At 38.9% G+C, this 23,959-nt stretch overlaps 1 protein-coding gene across 2 annotated transcripts; it reads right to left on the bottom strand.

The window, feature by feature from the left end:
- Positions 1–1,455: 1,455 nt before the first annotated feature.
- shprh (SNF2 histone linker PHD RING helicase) lies at positions 1,456–23,718 on the bottom strand. 2 transcript variants are annotated; one of them, XM_059025172.1, is made up of 31 exons: positions 23,630–23,718; positions 21,835–22,493; positions 21,572–21,701; positions 21,023–21,241; positions 20,549–20,627; positions 19,954–20,104; positions 19,690–19,795; positions 17,765–18,021; positions 16,763–17,482; positions 16,134–16,385; positions 15,013–15,091; positions 14,348–14,511; positions 13,515–13,771; positions 13,012–13,133; positions 12,340–12,428; positions 11,978–12,070; positions 10,580–10,687; positions 8,857–8,999; positions 8,237–8,410; positions 7,498–7,560; positions 7,149–7,374; positions 6,851–6,988; positions 6,445–6,546; positions 6,099–6,170; positions 5,565–5,753; positions 5,150–5,242; positions 4,335–4,421; positions 3,905–4,083; positions 2,724–2,804; positions 2,443–2,542; positions 1,456–2,310 (listed from the first exon to the last, which is right to left on the bottom strand). In XM_059025172.1, exons 2-30 carry the CDS (start codon positions 22,456–22,458, stop codon positions 2,446–2,448), a joined length of 5,094 nt encoding a protein of 1,697 aa, XP_058881155.1. In that variant the 5' UTR covers positions 22,459–22,493; positions 23,630–23,718; the 3' UTR covers positions 1,456–2,310; positions 2,443–2,445. The 2 variants fall into 2 exon arrangements, with proteins under 2 accessions (XP_058881155.1, XP_033874858.3); XM_034018967.3 differs by having other exon boundaries at positions 1,456–2,542.
- Positions 23,719–23,959: the final 241 nt, after the last annotated feature.

Below are 23,959 nucleotides of genomic sequence, written 5' to 3'. Positions count from 1 at the left end.
CAGTTGTTTTCATTTAAAGGCAACCATAAATACCTTTAAACTTTGTTATTTATATTTATGAAAAGTACATTCAGTTCAGATCCCACCATTATGCACAGCACTGCATGGAGATGTGATGATTTCAGTCTTCTATATAATGTACAATGGGTCCCCTTTATTGTTACATTATGTGTCATGTAGCACTGTGTAATAAAGCATAGTGAAAGCATGGTAAATCATAGGTAATCTAGTCAGGTAAGGTAAAGCATATTAATAAACATGGCAAATTGGATAAATTATAGTAAATGCACAGTAGAAACATGGAGAAAAAACATGATAAAACTGCAAAATAAATGTGCAAAAATACTGTGGTAAACTTTTACAATTATATATGTATACAATCCCTTATTGTTATAGAATTGCTTTACAATTGCTCTTTTTAAAGAAATGGTATTAAATATCTCAAATGTGCAAGGCTGCACCAGTAGAAGACTGTATATGTAAACAACCTGATCTTCCTCATTGTGTGGATTACAAATGACTTGGAGATGGTGGTCATGTTGAGGTCAGTGATAACATGGCATGTTTAGAAAAGGATTTATCAACTGGAAATAGAAAAGATAAAAATAGAAGAGGTCATATCAAGGGTCTAGGTTTGAAAACCTTTTCCTCCCACTGGGGAAAGTTAACATTTTCACCATTGGTTATAAGAATGTGTTAATTAACTTGGTTGTATGCTGAGGGAAACACAAGAGAAATCTATACTGTGATGTTGGGTCTTTTCAATTGTTCTGAACAATGTTAGATCAATGATTTGTGGTTATGCTTTTTGCATAGATAAAAAGAAACAATTCTCGGTACAGCTGGAAAGTGAACTTTTCATTTAGGTACCTCAATTTGAAACCTAGCCTTTGGGAATTCAATAAGGTTATCTCTTAAAGACATTCATCCTCATGTCAAGACAGGCATGGTTTTGAAATGCCAAATGTAGACTGATGCCATTAATTCTTGTTTGCAGAAACCTGATTGTCTTTATTTTTTGTCTTCTCCCTTTTTATGATTCAATTTTATTGGAAAGGTTTTATTGACAATGACTCATGATTTCTTTGTCTTGCAAATATGACAAGCCCAAATGTTAAAGCCAATTGTCATTACTTCTGGCAAAACTCTGAAAGAATCTATTATACTTCTACTGAACGAAAGACACTTTATATAGCATATGGCAGCGTCAATGACTTGTTCCCAAAAAGCTTTTACATTCAGGTGACGCTGCTGAGCAGGAAATAGTTCTGTAATAAAACTTTATGATGTACAGTAAATTACATCAAATACCAGTAAAATAAAAAAAAAACCTTTAATTTAGTACTTTTGCTCTTGTAGGGTGCAAGAAGGAAGAGAACACAATGGGGTCTATTGAAATTATATAAACATCAGCATATCTGAACACTTGCCATTTCAACACAGTATCAATCCTGCTGGGGTTTTCCACCAGGGTTGATTTATTGACCTCCTTTTTACCATCATAAAAGACCATAAAATACAGTTGAATGATTTCTGTAAAAGAGCAGGCTTAAACATCCTATAATGGTGGTATTTGGACACCGCATTGCATGGTTATAATTGTTCGATGGCTACCTCTAATCAAGTTGAGAATGTATTTCTAGTGCATTCTTTACTTTGTTAGGGTCTGTCATACAAACAGTGCAAGAGAAAGTACACCCTCAACTTGATTAGAGATAGCCACCAAGTATTTATAAACATATTAGAAGTCATTAAATCTAAATAAAAAAGACATAAACATGCTTAATCTGTCTATATAGAAACTGCTGTGGTTTAAACATTTAGAATGCTTTGTAATTGACATTCTGAGTGCGAGATCTACACTCTCAGCTACGGTAATAGATTCCAATAAGGATGTGTACTGCATTTGTTCCACTTTGGGGATTTCTCTTTTCCAAATGGCCCTCAAGATTGTAATTACATAACTATGTCATCTAGATTACATTGCTTTCCCGATACTCACGGACTAAATGCAACAAAGTCCTGTTCAAATTTCTTCACTACCTGGCACCTGCCTTGTGTTTAGGAGCTTGGCCCTTATTTACTGACTGCTGGAAAGATCTATGAACATCCTGTATGCTGTGCTGGGTGCTGTATTATCTACAAGACGTAACTTGACACTTTCACAGTGGCTATTGCTTTTAGTTAAGATACTGTAAAAATTTCAATCAAATATCCTAACTCTGTAGTGAACTTTGTGGGATATACCGACTAGACTGAATTATTTCAGTGTGATCAAGAATTCCTCAAGTAACAAAACAACATGACCAAATTGTACCCTATACCCAGTGCATTACTTTTGCTGGTAAAATATATCTTTAAACAACCTGGCCTGTATAGGTGATGTCTGTTAAAATGATCCTTCTTATACTGTTGCTACTGCATTATAATAATCTCTGCCAAGTATCATTCCAGAGCTTCAGTGTCCTCAGTGAACAGATCAGCCAGGTCAGCTACTGTCAGCACAGACGCCTCAGAGTGCTTCATGGAGGTGGTGCCATGGCTAGAAAAATCAAAGGGAATAAAGTTATTTATCTAAACAAACCTCAGATAAACTGTCTGTGGTCAGGCCACATACTCCAGTAATGGTAAGGTCAGTTTAATTTAAAGTTCCGTTTTACTATCCTTCACAGAGAATCTACAGTATAGGCCTCAGCCTTTTCCAAGGACAGGGGTGGGCTTACCTTCTTTCTGCTGTTTTCAACATGGTCTGCATTCTTTCTTCTATGGTTGATTTTATTAGAAACCTCTGAACAACAGTGGGCCTGAAAAGAAGTTAACAGGAGCTGTTTATAATGATAATGAGGAGACAATAAAACTCTATTCCAGAAACATATTCATCCTTTTCCAATAACGCAGATAAAGAAACACATATTTCAAAATAAAATAAGTAGAAACATTAAAAAAGTGCAGTTGCCCTTAACAGCAGTACAACAGCATTTGATACCTGATTGTGCTTTTCATTCACTACAGAAAAAAAAAAAATCTAAGAAAATGCATGTTTCTATGTGTTTGGATTAAAAAAAAAAAACACACAACAGGGACTCATTATCTAGCCAATCTGGCTAATAAATTCATCTCAAAAGGGAAAACAGGCTCAGTAACAGACTCAAAAGTTCAAAGCTAAAATGCAGCCGACAGCATTGACCACTATGCGGATTGGGAATGGAAAGTCAGATTCCCTTATATATTTATGAGGGCCGCCACCCAAAGCTCAACATAACTCCCAGAGTTACTAAGCGTTTTGTAGTATAATTTAGCATTTAGGTAAGTAATACTGCATACTCCTTCATATCATATTCAATAACATGTGCACAACCTTTTATGGTTGTCAATGTCTTGTCATGTGGATTCTTTGGCATTAGGGCTGCCTAGCAAAGAACCAAACAACAGACAGCACTGGCAACCATAACAGTTAATTACCCTACCATAACAACATTTAGGTACAAACAGAGCACCCTAGTCAAATATCATTTGCCACACACTAAGGATTGATGTGAACCCGCCCCCTCTATTGACAAAGATTAAGCGCATGCAATAGGCCTCTGAGTGTTGGAATAATAATATGAGTATGGGGTAAACAGAAGATTCAGAGACAAAAACAAACCAATACTGTTGTATTCGGTTAGCTGGCAAGGGTTCACAATTGTTGTACTGAACATGAACAAGTGTGTGGTGGTACAATGTGAAATAGGAGGTGATGGGCTGCAGTATAGTTTGGTTTGGATATGCAATAAAGCAATTTTCCAAGTGCTTTCAAAGTTCTTCTTAATATGCCAAGAAAAAAGGGCAGTAACCAAATTAGCATTAAAATAAGAAAATGCTCCCCCCCCCCCCCAAAGTTTATTTTATTAAAGTCAGTTACTTTGTCTGTCCAATGCGATGTACTCTGCCAATGGCCTGCAGCTCATGGGCTGGGTTCAGTATGGGCTCTACCAGAAGAACATGTGTAGCTTCAATTATATTCAATCCATTAGAGCCAGTGTGTAGAGGAAGCAGTAATATGTTGATCTTGGCATCGTATTTAAAAGAGGACAGGTTCTCCTGAAAAAAAAAAGTACATCAGTGGTTTATATACTTTGTTGAGATTACAGAGCAAATATTTTATTGCTGAAATGCAGGTGTCCTTTATTATTAAACACAGTTAGATTGAGGTTGTACTGGTGTGGAGTACTGCTGTGGCTAGTGCTGGTTGACTTTGTATAATGTGGCAATACAACACTTTCCAGCCAACCAGAGACTCATTGAAATTCAAGTGCAGCAAGGTTCTCCTAAAGAAATATAATCTTACCCACCTGAAATTTATGAATTCCGTTTATCTGAGAAAACTCCATGTTGTTGTCATAAAGAGCTTTTGCAATGATATCCAGAACACCATGCCACTATAATGAACACAAACAAACCACATACATTCATATATATAACATGCATGCATATATGTATACATAAATACATGCTTTTCTGTCATTTTTCTATGCAAAATGCAAAGCCAAATGCTAAAAAAAAAACCATAATATGCATAGGCAAGATGATTAAAATGAAAAAGTACAAAAGTTATTGAAATATTATCCATCGTCATAAAACAGTATAGAAAGTATGGTGTTAAACAATCAGTGCTTTAATCAAAGTAACAGAATCTCTGATTTCACAAACTGTAGTGATGTTCAAGAGATAGCATAACTAGTAATGTTCTCTGGGGTTACTTGACTAAATAAGGCCTAGAGAGCCCCTAAGATTCACTGACAGGTTAGAGTAAACTGTTACACTGATTAAAAAAAAAAAAAAAGTGTTGAACACAACAATCCAGCTATTAAAAGGCAATTCCCTCCCTGCTGATCCCCACCAAAACCGGCACAGAGTGAGCTACGACTAATTCTCAACCCATACACTGTTCTACACACACACGACACAGAAATGACCAATACTGGATGTCTGGATGTTGAGTTCTTAAATGAATTTAGCTTGGTGGTCTAAACTCACATTAAAAACAGAACACAATCACTTTCTTTTTTAAATTACCTAAATACAGTAACAAATTTCTTGTTTAAATGTCTATTTTGGAGAAAATCAAGAACGGCCTACACACTATTTAGCTATAAATACAATGTACCGTTGAGAAGACTAAAGCTTTAGCATCTGGATTCTTCAGCTGGATCTTCTTCAAGGCTCGCACCACAGCTTCCACTTTGGTAGAATGGCTACCCTATAGAAGAGAATTATATAAACTAGCAGTGGGCAATAGTAGCAATAGAATACATTTAGAACCAACAACAGGAAAAACTGGCATGGGCATCTACAAGCACACACCCTGGTCTGATAAATAACTGGCATGGGCATCTACAAGCACACACCCTGGTCTGATAAATAACTGGCATGGGCATCTACAAGCACACACCCTGGTCTGATAAATAACTGGCATGGGCATCTACAAGCACACACCCTGGTCTGATAAATAACTGGCATGGGCATCTACAAGCACACACCCTGGTCTGATAAATAACTGGTCACATTGCGGTTTTGGTTACCTTGACAGGGATCTCCTCGTCCTGGTTTGCAGTCTCAGCTGTGAACACATAGGAGATTTCTTTATGGGAGGTGGTCTGTCTGCAGATGGCACACTTGATGGCCCTCCTGCGGGTCCCAATGCTGTACTGCTGCACAATGATAGCTATGCACTCATTACAAAAGCAGTGCCCGCATGTTAAAACAGCCCACTGTGGAAAGAGAAAACATTTTCCTCACAAACTGGTGGACAGTAGCTACATTTTTAACTCTAGATTTGCATAGCAATGCATATTAAACTATATGAACTAAACTATATCAGAATAGTATCCGTTTCCTATGAATAATGCTGCTTACTGATGCAAGTCCGTTGTTAATGAAAACGGTGAAGTCTGACAATGGCCCCATCATTCCTGGGTGCATTGGGGCCACAAAATGAAAAACATGTCGACAATTGCTTACTCGTTAGCCTGCCCTGCCGTATATCCTGTTAGCCTGCCCAACACTATATGCGTTTTGATCTACAGTGGAGCGGTTTGTCCTTCTTAGATCCTTACCTGTTTCCCCAGCTGCCGTGCACAGATAGGACAGGGTTCCGGATTCTGTTCTCCAGTTGATTTATCCTGAGACTACAAAACATTTATAATGAATTACTGCAAGTTACCAGTATGCAAAATAAGTATATACAACTTAATATAATTACATTTCTAGATACAAACTATAGAATAATTATGAAAGAATTAGTATGTTTTAAGATGTATTAAGAAGACCCATCACTTCTGTATGCTATACTCTTGGCTGGAGAGTAAAGAATTAATCATGAATGAAACAAACTTTACAAGCAACATATGTAAGATGGTAACCATAACAACTGAAAGATAGTTAAGAAGCCAAGGTTCTTACTTTCTCTAAGTTTGTGAGGTACAAAAGTTGTCCAAGTTTCTTTTGTAATTGGGATTTTGCAACAACTTCATCATTTAATAACTTCATCCTGTTTTGCTCCACCTTTAAAATGGGGGGGGGGGGGGGGCACATAAAAAACTGTTTTTATACTGGGAAATGCATGTATGTGTGTTCTGTATTTACAGCTATATTTAAAAAAATAAATAATAATTTCCCATTATTTTTTTGAGAAAAAACAATTACATTTTCACAGCGAGTCTCTACATGCAATTAAGACTACTGAAATAAGAATCTTGCACACTGAACAATTTGGTACTATAAATGAGAAAATAGTCAATTATACTGATGCACATAGATCGTAGATAAAAGTTCAGCATGCCACCCACACAGACAGACTTGCAGTTACCTCGTGTGGTTCGATGATGTGCAACATTTTGGGCTTGGGTTCATCCGGGTGGCGCACACGCAGGCGTTCCGTTGCCATGCCCAACTCGTCGATCGCAGAGACATGATCCCGCAGCACCATCCAGTATTCATGAAGCAACTGCACACAGGGAAAAAGGGCAGTCTATCATGCAACACTAAAAGGGTATACTAATACTAAAGGGATTCTGTTTCTGGAGTACAAAACAGCACAGCCATTCATATTTGGAAAACTAATGCATAGTCAATGGCAGAAGATTACACTTGTATACTTGTAATACCTTATATTCCTTCTTCCGGCTCTCAAATAGCTCCATAAATGTGTTCCCATCCTCAATGATGGCAGCATCCATCCGCCGGGCTTTGGCAAAAGACAAGATGGCCTTCATTACTCGCTCCATCTCGCTCGCTGCCCATAGCCCACGGCTAGTCGTAGGCAGACGGTCATCAACCAGGCCTTCTTCATCTTCTATCATCTCCTCAAAGATGGCCGTCTGCCCTTTAACACTAAAACCGCCATAAAAAAAGTTTCTTACTCTGTGTACTGTACCTTTAGTAGTTTCTTGTTAGTGAAATCTTTGTAAAACTAATGAGAACTACAGGAATAATCAACACATGAAACGTACTTACGTGTGGGCAAAGAGCTTGGATTCATAATCTGTGAAGAGTTCATCAGCTTTACAAAACACACAGCTGGAGAGAAAGATGCACATGGGTTGAGTTCAGTACCGCTCAACAGAAAGAAAAATAACATTCAACTTTGGTTCAGGTACGCTGCTAAGCATGCCCTTCACAAAGATGTGCCTCTTTAGTACAAAGAGCATTTTAAAAGCTGGGGTTTGGTTTTAAATATCACACAAATAACAAGTCCCCTTTTACAATGGTCTTCCTGCTGGGTAAAGATACAACAGAGGTGGAGTAACAGTTGAAAGAACATTCTCAGACACTTCACTGATAACTTAGCTAAAGGATGGCTGTACAGCAATATGTTATCTCACTTATACTTGAACATGTGATTTATTTGGAGCAATAGGGTGCCTATTTTAAACAGTAGCTTGGTGGGACGTCTTCCTCAAACCACAATCATTAATTGGCAATACTTTACAATAAAAAACAATCAAGGTTAGATTTGGGAAAAGGGTTGCATTGCATGGAATATAGAGGTATAAAACAAATCAGATTAATTAAATTGCAATTACAACATTTGTCAACCAGGTATATACTTACTTAAAATACCATCAGCATGAAAGAGATATGTATGCATATAGGCCTGCATCACTCACTTAGGTATTGTTAAATGAAATTCAATGGGAAAGTATACATTGAATTGATATTATTTGATTACTGTAGCTGTGGTTTTCTTACGTACTTGTTGAGGGGAAGCCTCACAGGGCGAAGGTGGCAAATGGTGGCTTCCTCAATGACTTTCTTTGAAGGAGGACCCTCCAGTTTCTTGACAGCAGCTTGCACAGTTTTTTGGGATTTCATCAAGTGCTCCATCTGTGTGCTCAGCAAATACTGCAGCCCTCTGCAGTCACGGAACCTGACAGCAACATCCATCACAGAACCATCAACCTATACCGCTTATTTAATATTTTAGACTCCACCAAGACTGTATATTATAACTGCATTATTTAAAGTTGGTGAAATAAATGGTACCACAAATACAAGATTAAACTGTCCATGTCAACTTTGGTCACTGGTATTCCCCTTGGCTGGAACCTAGTTTGAATCACATGAAGTGAACACAGTATCTGGTTGTCTCAGTCTGGCTCTAACACTAAAATACAAGCACCAGGAGTAAAAAAGTTAGGTGTACGCAAGAAAATTACTGAGTGCATAATGGCTTTCCCTTTTGCCTAATACAGTCAACTGCTTCTTGCTCTACAATGTGGTACTACAAGGGAGAGAGCTGTAACATGTAGAGATTAACATGTGCTACTGAGGGTTCAAACAGAATAGCAAAGTGATGTAACTGCACAAACGTACTTGTCAGCCATGGAAAGTTTGCTGGCTTGCTGTTTATAGTTACTGATCAACTCATTTTGAATACGAAGAACCAAGTCATCATCAATCGCATACTGGATTGCTCGCTGAATTACCTCCAACCACCAAGGAGATCCTGAGTGAACCTAGACAGTAAGAAAATGTGTAATTTTGCTTTGTGCCAAGCCATTACATAGACCCAGTTCAGAAGACTCTTTATGTACAGTACATCAGTTACATTTATAAAGGGGCATTATTCAGTACTAAATGAAACTGTATCATGAACAAGGTGCCACTTTCCCTGCTTGCACATCCAGTTGTTCAAGACTGCTGATGGAACAGTATATGATATGTCAATGGGAAAAACAGTTACTATGCCCATGAGCACAATTTACAGAGTTGTTCTGCTTTTTAATCTTTAATGTCAGGGCAAGTGGTATTAAGTACCTCTAAAGGTTTGCAATAAATAAATAAATAAATAAATAAATAAATGTGAGCAGAATGCACACATGACATATTAGGCAAACTAATTTACTGTAGCTCCAAATGAGACAAGATTAACAATATTGGATAACTACAAAAATGTGTTTTTTTTAAGTCTGTTTTTTTATTTGAATGCTATGGGACATTACATTACTCCACCACTACCACTAAGGTAAGTTGCCCCTACCGTGGAGCTGGATGTATGTATTTAGACTTAGTGTTGGTGACTGGCTGATCTGCCAGATCAATAATTTCAAGATACAGTAATCCGTCACGTATCTGCCCGTTATACATTCGCCCTAACCGTTTATCTGTCATGATCAACCTCTTCAGCAACGTTAGTTTATTAATGAACAGAAAAGATTAGTTCAGTTATTGTAGATCCTACCAAAGTTTTCGTACATTGTGTTGTATGTGCTACGTACGCTGCCATTGCTGGTAGTGTCACGTGAGCTATTCATTGTGTTGATATGTAAATAAATCCTGTTAGTCTGCGGGGCGTATCAACTTCAACCTCCGTCTCGCTCTCCTGCCTGTCACTCAGCAGCGAATACACGCACCCACACAGCAGACAGCTACTCTGTCACAAGCACTGATACCCTGTATCTTTCTAAACAAGGGATTTAGGGGTGCTCCCTAATAAAAGCTGAATCTCAAAACTATAATTGTGTGAACACAGTAATTGTTACAGCTGTGTCTAATGGTATTTAAAACAGGATTCATTCATCCGACTTTTTACATATCCGCCCTTACTCTGGTCCCACCGCAGTCGGATATGCGACAGATTACTGTACTACTTAACAACTAACTTCAAATGTCACTTGAATAGTTTTTTCCTTACTATTGTCTGATGTTTGTTATCATTCCGAGTGTCTCTAGGTTTTGTTGCTTCAATATTAAGTTATTATCATTTCTCTCTAAATCTGCCTTATCTGGCTTTGAACTTGCTTTGAGATTGCCGGGTCTAACAGACTTCCTCGTTACAGTCAAATAATATGGCAGAGTGACCTTTGAACTGTGCCAGCCCGAGCTACTCACTGTCAATATATATGGATATGCTTAATGATAAGTCAATATTGGTGCCACAGCACCCAGAATCACTCAGAATGATTGCAAACATACTAAAACTGTATGGAAAACATATTGTAAATAGCAAAAGCTAATAACATTTGAATCTACTCTTGAAACCTAACTCTTACATCAGAAAAAGAAGACTGGCTACACTAGTCGCTGACAGTCTTACCTTGCGTTTCAGCTCTTTGATGTTCTGAAGGACTGGCTGCAGGGCTTGTTGTGCTTCTGCAACTTCAGAGTTGGATTTGGTCATGTAGTGCTGTCTGAGCTGCTCTGCCTGCATACAAAGCAAGGAAAAAGATTAGACTAACAGATACCTACACACGTAGAGGCGTATATACAGGACAGTGCTTAGATGTAAAATATCACCAGAGCTAGAACTGCAATAGCACGGTCCTCACTCTCTGCATGTAGGGGAATAGTGCTCCTACAAAGCCCCTGCCAGCACATTCTGATTTGTGATAGTGAAAATACACTTTAACCTTTTACGCCCCTCTTGTCCCGCCGGCGGAACACGGAACTGCACGTAAATATTATATTTCATAACTCATTTTTAATATTATTACAAAAGCAAAAGAGAAAAAAGCTGACTCGATATCAAAATCGTTGTTTTCCTACCGTCAAACAGCGAAGGAATTTTTCGAATCCGTCATTTCACCGCTGAGATATCCCATTCACAATGTGTCTAGTACCCCCATGCATTCAAAACAAAAGCAATCGACTAGCTTGCATTTTGCTGCTGTGGTCTTACAACCTTCATGACGATGAAATCTCCCTGATCACGTGGTAGGGGAGGTCACAAGCGTTCCATTCATGCCTTTACTGTGTTTGTAACCCAATACATCACAGAGTAATTGATGTGCAAACAAACACACCCACCTCTTGAATGAGATAAGGGAAAAAAAAAAAAAAAAAAAAAAAAAAAAACCTTTCAAAGGCAAATGCTTGTGGCAATGGCTAGCCTGTGAGGTGCCAGAAGATAACATCCCTTTTAGAACTTAGTATATCAATTGACATAAAGATTTACACAATGTTTATTTTTGGAGAGGTTTGGGGACCCTTGGGCTTAGCTTTGTAAAAACTCCTGTAGAATTTGATCCCTTTGTTCAAACAGTTCCAAATTTTTACCCAGTATATTAGACATGTTGGTGAAGCACTGGAAAAAAATCTGGCTCTTTTCATATGCTACAAGTTGAAAAAATGACTATAGAACATAAAAAAATGAAAAGCGTTTGTTGTTTTTTTATGTGTTTTTTCTGGATATCTCCTTCCAGTGTGGTACTGAGTAAGACTTTTATCACACCTGAGGTTTTAGTCTTGATGCCCAAGGGGTTACCTTGAATTCAAGCCCTGAACCATGCCTGTGCTGTCTATACTTTGGAAGATATTGTGATTTATTTAAGGGCACAGCCCCCCAGGCGGAAATTGTCTGTGAGGGGCTGCACACATCTGTCTTAGTTTAATTAAGACACTACTTGACACACCACTTGATTAGATCCTGGACTGTCAAGTAAAACAAGATATTACTCTGCCTGCTTGGCACGTGCTAGCATCACTCCATTCTTACCTCTACTTTCAGTCGATCATCTCGAAGGGTTGGGGGAATACTAGAGCGATGTGCTTCCAGCAGTTCCATTAAGTTATGTGTAGCATGTAGCCTCTATAAAAAGGAAACAAAAGGCAGTTAAATACTTTTCTATGTATTTAACAGATAATAATCAATCCATTTTATTTTTATATAGTGCTTTTCCAGTAGACCATCTCAAAGCGCTGTACATAACATCCAAAACCAATAAAGTGAGCACGTAAACATGACTACTTCCATGCTTGGAGGACTTCTATAACTTATTCATGGATTATTGGTATAGTTACTGTTGCATTAGATTCTTATTACAGTGGAAATAAATGCTTCAAGGGTCTTTGTCTTACCTGCAGAGAATCAGTTTTGAGTTTGTCTTTGTGCTCCTCTGAGGACCGCAGTACTTCTCTGTACCGCTCTGCTGCCAAAGCATATTCACCTCCAAAAGATAAAGGATCGATTTTTCAGAACAACCTAACAGATGTGTCCTGTATAATGTATCAATATACATCAAAGTCAACTTCTACCAGCACTCTGTTTTCTCGCTGTTGCATGAAGAGGTCAGGATATTTTTTTTCCCCCCAGCGGTGACACATTATTAAGAACAAAGACAAATCAACATGCACAGTGGTGTAAACCTTTTATATCTTCAGGGTTGGTCTCCTGCTCTGTGGAGACACAGCACAGAGCTGTTGCTGGATTTAGCAGGTGTTGATATGAGCTCACATACACCACATATCTTTCTGCGGCCATCGACTGCAACTAAGTTGAACCATAGTATTTTGCAATAATTTCTGTAACAAGTGTCCACTCATAAAATGTGGGAAAGTGGTTATGAACATACCACTTGATTTGGAAAGTCCAGAACGAATACAACAATAAGTTATGGTGGGTCACAATTATGTTAACCTGCTAAAAAATATCCGCAGCAAGTGTAACTGTGACATACGTACAGGCGCCTCCACAATGTCCTTGCTGTCTGGTATAAATAATGTACTATACTTAAAGACATGTGCTCTTACCTCTGATTATATGCACCCCAGCCAGCCCATTGAAAGCGCATACAAGCTGGCGATGTGCCTCCTCACACTCCACTCGACATTTCTTCTGCAGGGACAACAGCAGCTCCTCCATTGTCATGGTGCTGCGGAATTCAAAGACAACGTGACGAACTTTGTATCAAAAATCATGATTCAAAACTAAGTGCATAAAACTACCACAGTTCTTTGACAAAAACTACGACCCGAGTTTCATGTACAGTAATAGTCACACACTCAGGAAAAGTGCCATGGTAATAAGAGTTACAGCTATCATGAAATAAGTCAATCAAAATAACAAATCAGACACAGAGAATCACTAACTTAAGATGTATATAAACAATAAACTAACATAAAAACATTACCACAGTAGTGGAAATACAAGTTTAATAGTTTAACATCTGAGCAGCTGCCCAGGAGTCCATGGAATTATGACCTAAAACACCTGCCACTGATGGGGTACAGATCAGCCCAACACCACTGCCCACCTCTTTTGAAAAGGCAGAAACTCTCCCCGCACAGCCTGTGGGTGGCAGCAGGCCTGCCTCAGCCTGAGCAGGGGGTACAGGATGGAGTTGACGGTTCTTCTGTCCAGACTGCCGAGCTTCAGGTTCCAGTCAGAAATCTTCCTCAGCTTCACAAGAGCATCCTGGGAGCAGACTTCATGCTGGCGATGGTAGAAGTGACCTTCCACTGGGGAGAAGTGGAGCCAGTGTACCTCTTCTGTTTGAGGGGGGATCTGGATCTAAAGAGAACAGGTCAGTTATCCAGCCTATAACTTACTGCTGCTGACCATGTGGAATTAAATTTCTGTTCCTGGTAAATTTGCACTGAAGCTAATGGCAGTCAAGTGGAAGCTGCTTAAGAAAACTCTCAACATCGTCAGCCTTTCTATATTTATGAACGCATTGTTTATTTATATTTTTATCTGGTCACTTTCTGCTGCTAGTTGTTTTCACTTTAGTGTTTAATTGAAATCTTTATCTCTGCTGCTACAGGCAGATACCATCCCCACCAGTCTCCAGCACACTAGAAAGAGGTGCACTAACTCTAAATGTACTGTACTTGTAGATTAATCTTATCCAGTCAGTGCTGTAAGGCAAGCACTTTCTTTGCTATATTTATAAATGTAGATATACTTTTGTTACAGTACACTTGACCTCAGTCAGGGTTGGCACCAGGGAGGAATATACAAAGTATTCTTATTTGTCAATTCTAATGTAAACGTCTAGGTATTCCACAGGATGGAATTAACTCAAAAAAGCGTTGGCTTTGTTTTTGTTCTTTAGAATATTTACTTGGTTGTATGTACGCCACATACCTGGTCGAGAACATCTTTTTTTGCAGACCGCCACATGAGTCTGGCAATCAGGCTATAGAGCAGAAGGGGATTTCCTCGACGGTATGGACGATACAGGAGCTGTTCCCACCAGTGTTTCACCCAGTATGGGTCGACTCCAAGGAACAGAACCAGGCCATATAAATCTGAGGACCAGAGACAGCTCACTATAGTGTGTATTGAGCAATACCATACTTAGAGCTCATGATCCGATACGATGCAGAGTATCATGATATTCTTTATCATCAGGACACCACAGACGGTATGTTCACAATATGATATAGGGCTGTCAAACACCAAGTACAAAATAAATACCAGCCTACAACAGTGTTTAACACAATATACCACTGAGGAATGCAGACATTAGTATAGGTTATAAGACTATCTCACATGTAAACAACTATACTTTACAGCATTCAATACATTTTAGAGGCAAAGGGTACGAAATGTAACGTAAAGAATACAAAGTAACACGGTAATTACTATTATCGGAAATAAGCAGTGAATACCTATGGGGCTGAAGTCACCAAAAAAATTTAATAAATCATATATCACACATCCCTGTGCATCCCATATCTGTTATCATGCCCCTGAAGGATTACATAAACCTAGCTTAGATAAAACTCAAGTGCTTTGGAATTGCTCACCTTCTAAACCTCGCTGTACTGGAGTTCCGCTGACACACCAGCGGTTGATGGCACTCAGCCTCAGTGCCATTTCTGCTGCCTGGAAGAAAAATATCGGGTCAGGCTGTGTAACTCTGGAGTTAAGCACAGGTGATTGAAATCATTGTGAGAAGGCCATTCAGGCCTGAACTAGAAAGCTGCACTATTTTTAACACTAGGATCTTTTTTTTTTTTTGTCACCACACACCATAGTGTGACTAATACACCATCACCAAATAATTATATATATACAAAACATATACAGTACATTATATATATACACAGTGGAACTCCGTTTAGACGTGTGCTGGGGGGGGCAACATAGGTCCACGGATGTGTGAAATCCGCTGATAAATGAGGTGTCACAGCTTGTGACTTGAATGCATGAATAAAATACAGAAACTAGTAATGTAAATCAAATTAGCGTTTACTGGAGATGTATGCAATATGATATTACAAAGACAGATGAATGTTTTAAAATGAGTTTACTCTGACAGTGATACTCCTAGCAAAATCTTTTCAAAATGCGATACACCTCCAACTCTGTTTAACTAGGTTTTTCTGTGAAAAAAAATAAATAATAAAAAACAATTATATTACTACTACAAAAAAATAAAAATATGATGTATGGTTTTGTGGCAGAGCAGAAGCCCTGCTATAGTAATAGTGTATGTGTGTGTTGTGAACATAGCGTTGGAAGGGAGGGGGTTAAAATCATCCTTGCCAGAATACATGTGAGAATGTGGCTGAATAAATGATGATTAACTAGGCTCCAGCCACATGGTATATAAGGAAGGAGAAATCCTTTGTCTGTGTGTGGGAGTTTGGTGGGAGTGCCACAATGTGTGTTGCTGGTAAAGGTTTAATAACTTGGTCAGTGAAGGTGACATGAGAATTTAAACCTTTTATTTTGGCCCTTGTGCCTTGTTAATTTGTTCTTATGTTTTGTGTGTTTGTTAAATAAACATGTGCATACATGCTTTAACTGCAGTTTCTAGCCTCTGAGTTTCATTCCTGACACTTTCCTGCTACAATTGTTCAATTAAAGTCATCCTTAGATAAGACATGCAGACATGCAGACAGGCTGCTCAGAGGCCCATCACCTTTGCAGTGGGGCACTCCACCATCTGAGCTTCATCCAGGCAGACTCTCCACCACTCCACCGCCACCAGGGGGCTGGGGATGGCCATGTAGCGCTTCTGATTTCGGAAGCGACGGCCGTCTTCACTGTTGCTGTGAGGAATGTCCACGTAGTTCAGCTCAGTGCGCAGGACGTCATAGGTTGTGATGACCACGTCCTGTTCAGCCAAACTGTGAGGCTGAATAAAGCCGTGCTTCTTCACTCCTTGGTAAACCTGCAAGAAGGCACAGAACAGCTTCCCTCGTTGACGGACAGTAAAACAAGGGCTAAAAAGCAAGCTGCAGAGGTGATTTGTCTGAGGCTGACCAGTTTAATATTCGCAAGTGGCCCCTGGCCCCACACAAAAGGACCTCCATAGTAGAGGCTTCCTAATCCCATAGTGGACTCTATTAAGAAACTAGAACTCACTTAACATACTTCAAAACTGCTTTCTTATTAGTGTTTGTAAATTCTCCAAGAGAGTGTGTGTTAAAGCACAAGCCTAAATATCAAACAGCTGTGAAAGTTGAATTATTACTGAACCCTTGTGAGTTTTTCCATAAAAAGTGTCTGTTAGATTGGATAAGTCACCAATGAAAACTGAAATCTTACCAGCACTCGAAGTGAAGATGACCTCACATGCCTGTTGATCTCATCCACCCACTGGTGGCAGATAGAGCTGGGTGAAATGATGAGCGTAGCCCCCGTGGGCACTGGCGTCATGGCGACCAGGCAGTGCGGGCAGTAGAAAGGCTTGGTCCCCAGGTCCTCCTGCTTGTAGTTGACGCACTCCGCATGCTGCCACAGGAAGCAGTTCAGACACTGCACTCTGGCTTTATAGTCAACCAGGCCCAGCTCTCCACAGATACATTCAAACCGATAGGCAGACGTGTTGAAAGGAAGAACTGCTGTGGCAGAAGCAGGACAAGGTGCACTGGTGCTGCAGTGTGAACCCGAGTCTTGGATCTCTGGGCATTCTTCATCTTGCTTTACCTTGGATTCACATTTGTTGTCTATCATACCCACAGCTGAGTGACTCTGTGTGTCATCGGATTCTAGTAATGGGTTGTCCTGGGTCTTGTCCACAGTCTTATCTACTGGTTCACAGACACCCTCTCTCAAAGTACTGTCTTTTGAACCCCTGTCTTTGCTCTGACCAAAGTAGTTATGTTCTTCCAGCCCAGGGTTCATTGGTTTAAAGCTTTCTGGGTCACACTGAAGCAGTTCACCTTTGTTTTCTGCATCAGTCAGAACATCTTTTTTCACTCTTGCATGTTCCCTTGTGGTTCTCCTAAGTCTACAGTCAGGATTACTGTCCGGAGGGTTTGATTTCTGAAAATATAAAACATAGATGTTTAATAGGCTGATATACACAAATCAGAATGTCTCAAATGATGAGATTCCTGTAAAATTGTGTTTGATGCTGGTAAAACATTGTGTACAAACAATCACAGAATATGTTTAATACTTAAAATGTTTTTTAAAAAAAATAAATACAGAAAACAAAAAGTGTTAAGCTATTGCTGTTCATATTAGAAATGTATGAAATTAATGTCAAGAATGGAAATGTATACCTTTTATATTGAATAATACTTGAACAACTACTGTACATACCTGTTTTGCAATTGTCCTGAGTTTCTTTGTCTCTTTATACTTCTTTCCCAGCTTGAATGATCCGGCAAGCCCCCGGCCTTTCACCTGCTCCACCACCTCTTCAGCGACCAGTTTCTCCAAAGTCTTTTTAATGAGGCGCCGGTTTCTCTGAAGGTCGTACCTGAAAGTGGCACGGATGTACCCGAAGATAGCGTTGACCGAGGCCCCCTTCCCCACCCTCATCTCCTTGATAGCAGTGAGAAGCATCACCCTTAAAGCTGCAGGTACAAAAAACAGAACAATTCAAAATGGCAGTGCCTTCTTTTTTGAAGAACTAGTTTTCGCTGACACTGTCAAAATTGTGCCTTCAAGGGTCAACAGGAGAACACTGACATTTATGCTCCACCTGCAACTGTGGCAAATGTTAGTTAGCAAACAAGAAATCTCTACATAACTGAACAGTTAGTGTGAACAAAACTTACAGCTTCACACCAATTTTTCAAAGCACCTCAGCTTTTAAAAGTATTTTAAGCAGGCCCAGTGCTTAAGTAATAATCTAAGTGTAACAATGTGATACACTGCTGTTTCAGATTCTGACCCATGTTGGTGAAGTGAGATTAAAAGCTCTATGACCATGAATGAAGACAAGCCTAAGTTATTTGAATAGTGGTTATGACGCTTGTGTGTGGTCACTGGTATGTGCAAGAACATATATAATAGGATATTTCACAGACAAAATATGTGCTGTTAAGAAAATGTGTAGATCATATAAAGCACTTGCAGCGAATGCCACATCAGAGAGAAATTAGAAATGTGATTGTGTTGATTGATTTTAAGGATGACAATTAATGAAGTACATTCAGGGCAAACACTTGAAAATCTCTTTCATACTATTCCAAGCTTATTTGAACTTCAAAAACATACATGTCACAAACACTGAAGTTAAACAGGCTTGAGACAGAAATGAAGGACACTGGAGAAAAACAGCGCCATCAATTAGATCACGATGGATAGATTTTAAAACAGAAAAGTCTGTTCTTGCTGTCAAGACAAAACACTGGAAGGTGATGTTTTTTTTTTTTCTGCTGTCAGATGAAATAGGAAAGATATGACATTGAGTAAAAAATGTCGGAGCAGTTGGTAACATGTGTCTTCCATTAAGATAAAATGGGCACCATCAACCTCATAGCTAATGCCTCCTTGTCTTTCAGGTAGATTGCTTCAGCATTACATCAGTTAAATAATTTAAACCATCTAATAAATTGCTGCTACCACATCAAAATAAAGCCGAATCGATGGTTCACTGCTAGTTGTCTTCTAATTGGCAACAACTGAGCTGAATTGTAAAACTCTGTAAACAATCCAGGTTTTGGGACAAGAATGAAAAAAAGTCTACAGTTCATGTGATGCCTTACTATACAGAGTAAATATAGCACATCAATTGTGTTTCAATGCTGTGCTACAGCACCCTTCCCTCTGTGAGAGGTTATTAAAGAGGCTATATGTAACTAATGAAAGAACTTCATGAACCTTACCTGTCGTGCACTTAGATGTAGACTAGGCTAAAAAGTATGCATGTCTTAAATCTGAAGTAGTTTGTTACACTTGCACTTTTAAAGTCATCCCCCCTGCTGTCAGTGTCTCCTGGATCAAAGCATGTCAGGGTTCGGATGAATTTCCCTTGTTGTAAGGAATGCAAACCAATATGCTACCAGATAACATCCGGAACATGTGTTTCTTTCAAAAATGTCAGATCTACCTTGCGAATGGAAATGTAATTTACATCATTATTTTCAATAGTTATAACCCCTTTAAATCAATAAGTTCGGGAAAATAAAGTAACAGTATTCACTGAAACACTGTTAATGTCATTTTGTGTTGCTTGATATCAACTTCAACGTTTACTACCACACAACCAAACGCTACTACAGAAAGTCAGTACTTACTGGGGTAGACCACTTTTTCTTTTGGCTTTAAGTCAGACTTGTTATAATGCAGTTTCTTTTTCCCGTCTGTAGGTGGAGGTGGGACAAAGTAGTTTACTGACCTTCCCTTGAAACAAAAAATATATATATTGGCCATTATAAAACTGTACAGTGTATAATGAATATGAAAGAGTATATTTATGGCAACAATATTGAATTAGGTATTCTTGATTTTAGTAAGTAAATAATGTTTATTACAATACTTAAATCCTGCTAAAGATTTACCTCGGGTAGCGTTAGGCCATGTTGTCCAACACCCTGCCATGTATTGATAAGAATGAGTGCCAGCACTTCCACGGTTTTCCCCAGACCCATCTCATCTGCCAGGATTCCTCCTGGCCATTCAGTGCCAGCCATAGGAAACTCACGTATCAAACTACAACACAGAATAACTGGGTCTGATTTGGGAATTCAGCATAGTGGCTACTAGTCTCATTACAGTAGGTAGTAGTTCTTGTAAGAAGACAATTGCAGCATCACAGAAAGAACATTGTAAGATACACAAATTATAAATCTGAGAAATTAGCATTTATAGATTAATATCAAAGCATAAACCAGCCATAATATGTTATTTCATTTTTATGTAGTTTGATCTTCTTGCAGATGCATATTGTAAAGATCTAAACAACAGTGAATCTAAATGCCAGTGCCAATTTACTTCATTTATCTCCTAATACAACCTAATTTCAGTAGGCAATGTAACTTGAATTAATATTTGTCTGTTGTACCTTTTCATCCCATAAAAAGGAGATGCATCTCTGTGGCTATTCTAATGAAAAAATATATAATAAATGCATTTCTGTACAAGATTGTTTCCTACCAGCCTGTATATGGGTTATAGTAGAGCGTCTTTCCACATGATGTGGCAACTTCTTGCCACAGGAAATGCAGGGATTTTTCTATAAAAAACAAAACACAAAATACATTTCTCAGTAACAAATTCTGTTCATTTACACATGGATTTAAAATCTCCACAGTGTAGGGAGTTGCTGATTTTTAACTGGGCTGGCTTATTGGATCCTCCTCATTGCTGAGAGAGGGTGGCTGTCCCTAAAGGAATCTGTGACAAGAAGCAGACACTGAAATGCAGATATTGTAGGTGGACTTGTGAGACAAATGCCAAACCTGCTGCGTCCAACAGGTGGTGCTATTGTTCTGTGGCGTGCATTGAGGGAGATTTGGAATTCTTAGGTCTAACACAAATTTACAATGTTGTATGGGCCACTTTTTTTTTTTTTTTCAACATGAGCCTTTTGGTTCACGACACGACTGCCTGTGGGTACCCAACACCTACCATGTGTTTGGGAGCTTTTGTAGTTCTCCCTTTTCAGCATCCAGTTGACAGCATCACACTGGTAAGGTCTCAGCACAGGGATGAGTGCCGGGTGCTGGATGTCTTGCTTGGGGCTGTGGGCTTCATTCTGGTGGGCATGTCTCACATAATCATACAGCTCTTCAATGTTCTGCCGCTCCAGGTCAGTATCTGACTCTTCTTTTTCATCCTCTTGTAAGTCTAAAAACAAAGTCAGGTTCTGTTTAATAAAGGCAGTCAATGTGTAGATACAACATTTAACCTTGTTAAACACTGGACTCTGCAACATCACTAGTTATGTTGTCATCCACCAAGCATGCAGGTGTTAGACAAAAAATAAGAAACACCTGTGTTATGATGCGTGCTGAAGTGTATTGTCCCACACATGACCAATTCATCCGTTATGCAAATGGTCCAACGGGTTAAATATCAGGACAGACTGGTCCAATGGTTTCAAAATGCGACCATCCCATTCAAGTCTTGTAACCATTAGATACAATACATGTTCTTTCCCTAGTAGTAGTAGTTTACCTGGAATTATAAAGTCATAAAAGAGCTCCAATAGTTTCTGGATCAGCTGATTGGCCTTTCTTATTCTTCCACTTCTTTCACTCAGGAACTCTGGTTTTCCTAGTCCGGATTCCAAGAGGAAAATACCCACCTAAAAAATCAAGATTTAAAAAGCAGATCACAAACTCTAAACACATATTTTACACATACCTGGTACATAATGGCAAATTGAGTTATTAAGGTGTTAAATAATGAAAACAGCAGAAATAATCATAGCATTATACCTTTAAAAAATCACTGTCTTCATTTTGTATTTGATAAAGCTGAACAACTCTTCTCTTCTGAAGCCACATTAGGTCTTCTAACACAGTACTGTCCAGAGAACATTCCACAGAGTAAACGTCTCTGCTGCTGAAATCAGACTCTTCTGTGTTCACACCTTCCCCTTCTCTGTGGAGGCACACACTGAGCTGATCATTAGTCATTCTAAGGGTGAAGCTCAGGTCCTGAATGCCACCAGGAAAGAGATGGGCTGACTTTGGATGAAGAAGACACTCACCAATCAAGGCCTTCCAGATAGGGCCTGGCTCACAGGGTGACAGCACCTTAAGATTGATTGGAATGTATATGGGAGACGGAATGCATAAGGACTCCTCTCTAGGTTCTGTTAGTCCCAAGAAGCTCTGAGGGCTTGAGATTCTGTCTTTCACATCAATGGAACATCCTTCCTCTAAGGTATTGTCATCTTCATAGGTAAGAGGTGCAGCCGAAGAGCTGGGACCGGGAACGTTGTCCGCTTCCGGAGTAATGTCGTCATTTTTTAAGTCCTCGTGCATATTCCAGCAGAGCTGCTTCTTTGTCTCCTCATCCACCTTCACCGGAGGGGCCCGCTTCCTTCTGCTGCTCATGACTTCACTTTGGTTCTTCAGGACCTGGGACAAAGCTGCAGCAAGAAAAAGGAAAGATGTCTCTGGGAAACACTATATTTACATGGGGTCCTAAGAAGTCTTAAATAAAATGCTACAATAACATAAACACTTCAATAATACATAAATAGTATGTACTTAAAAAAAAAAAAATCAATTTGGGGTTGAATTCAGTTTCTGATTAACTGGTTCTGCGGCAGGGATGGGAATAAAACTCATGTATTCCAGGTTTTACTACCAGCTTGAGTAGCCACAGTCTATAGGTAACAAGCTCAGGTGTGTTTTATTAAACTCATAATAAAACCAGGAATGGATCAAACTGCTATTCAACTTTTAACAGAGTTTAAAAGTGCAGTGCTATGAAATACAGAGGGTTAGTGGCTCCGCTCGAAACCCCAAATCTTGTTTGTACATCCATTATTCCTATTCTGAAACCCCAAAATAACTAAATTCAAGTCTAAATATAAACACTGCCACACGTCATGGTTTACAAAAAACAATGAAAATAACACTCCTGTGCAGTGAAGTCAAGGGACTACAAATTATTGACAATGTAAATGAATGTATAAACATACATATTTAGGCAACAATTCGTTGAAGAAGTGAAGGTGGCAAAGTACTGTCCGCATTTATGTACAACCTGAGAACATTAGTCCAGTATGTAATCGTATACAGTTTCAGGGACATTTTATTAAAAATAACTAAACAATAATAATAACAATAACAGTAACAATAACAATAACAATAACAATAACAATAACAATAATAAAATAAACTTTCAACGTGTTTTAAAAGTATTTTGTGTATTCTGAACGATAAATAATAAACTTTCTATGCGTTTTTAATCTAGTTTGTGTACTCTAGCGTACATTATTTATTTTGCACGCAGCTGAATCAATTAAAAATACCACCCTCTCGATCACAAAAGACACGCTTTGTGTTAGAAGTTACGCAAGTTCCATAAGAAGATGTAGCACCAAACGAACGACAAAGAAGAATATACAGATCATTCGCGGCCTGTGCGGGTTGAATATGATCACACATTTTCGTTTTTAAATTCCAGTAGAACCGCCCATTCGCAAGAATAAGAAGCACGCTTTGCGACCGCGATGATTATTAAAAACATCTTAGCCTAAAAATAAATGGAACCTACTTGTTCAAATGCCTGCAAGGGAAGCCTTCGCATAAAACACTTTCACAGTAATCAACTGTTTACATCGCCATCTTTTATTTACAGGAAGTAAACCCTTTTATGAAAAAAGTGGAGCCTGGGTCAAGTTATATATTTGGCACTAGAGGGCAGTCTAACGCTTCGCCAAGGATGTCAATGATCAAGATTAGTTTTATTTATGCACAAAATAATTTAATCAGCAAGAAGGCACATTTCTAGCATAAAAATAATCCCGATCACTCAGGAATCTGCAAGGTTTTGCACAAAAGAATATATTTGGGCAAATGCATGCTGATTTATCATGCCCGCACC

The sequence above is a fragment of the Acipenser ruthenus genome, chromosome 6, assembly GCF_902713425.1.
Source record: "Acipenser ruthenus chromosome 6, fAciRut3.2 maternal haplotype, whole genome shotgun sequence".
Classification (NCBI taxonomy): domain Eukaryota; kingdom Metazoa; phylum Chordata; class Actinopteri; order Acipenseriformes; family Acipenseridae; genus Acipenser; species Acipenser ruthenus.
Note: the sequence above shows the minus strand (reverse complement) of the source record. Positions and strands in the feature narration are given on the sequence as shown.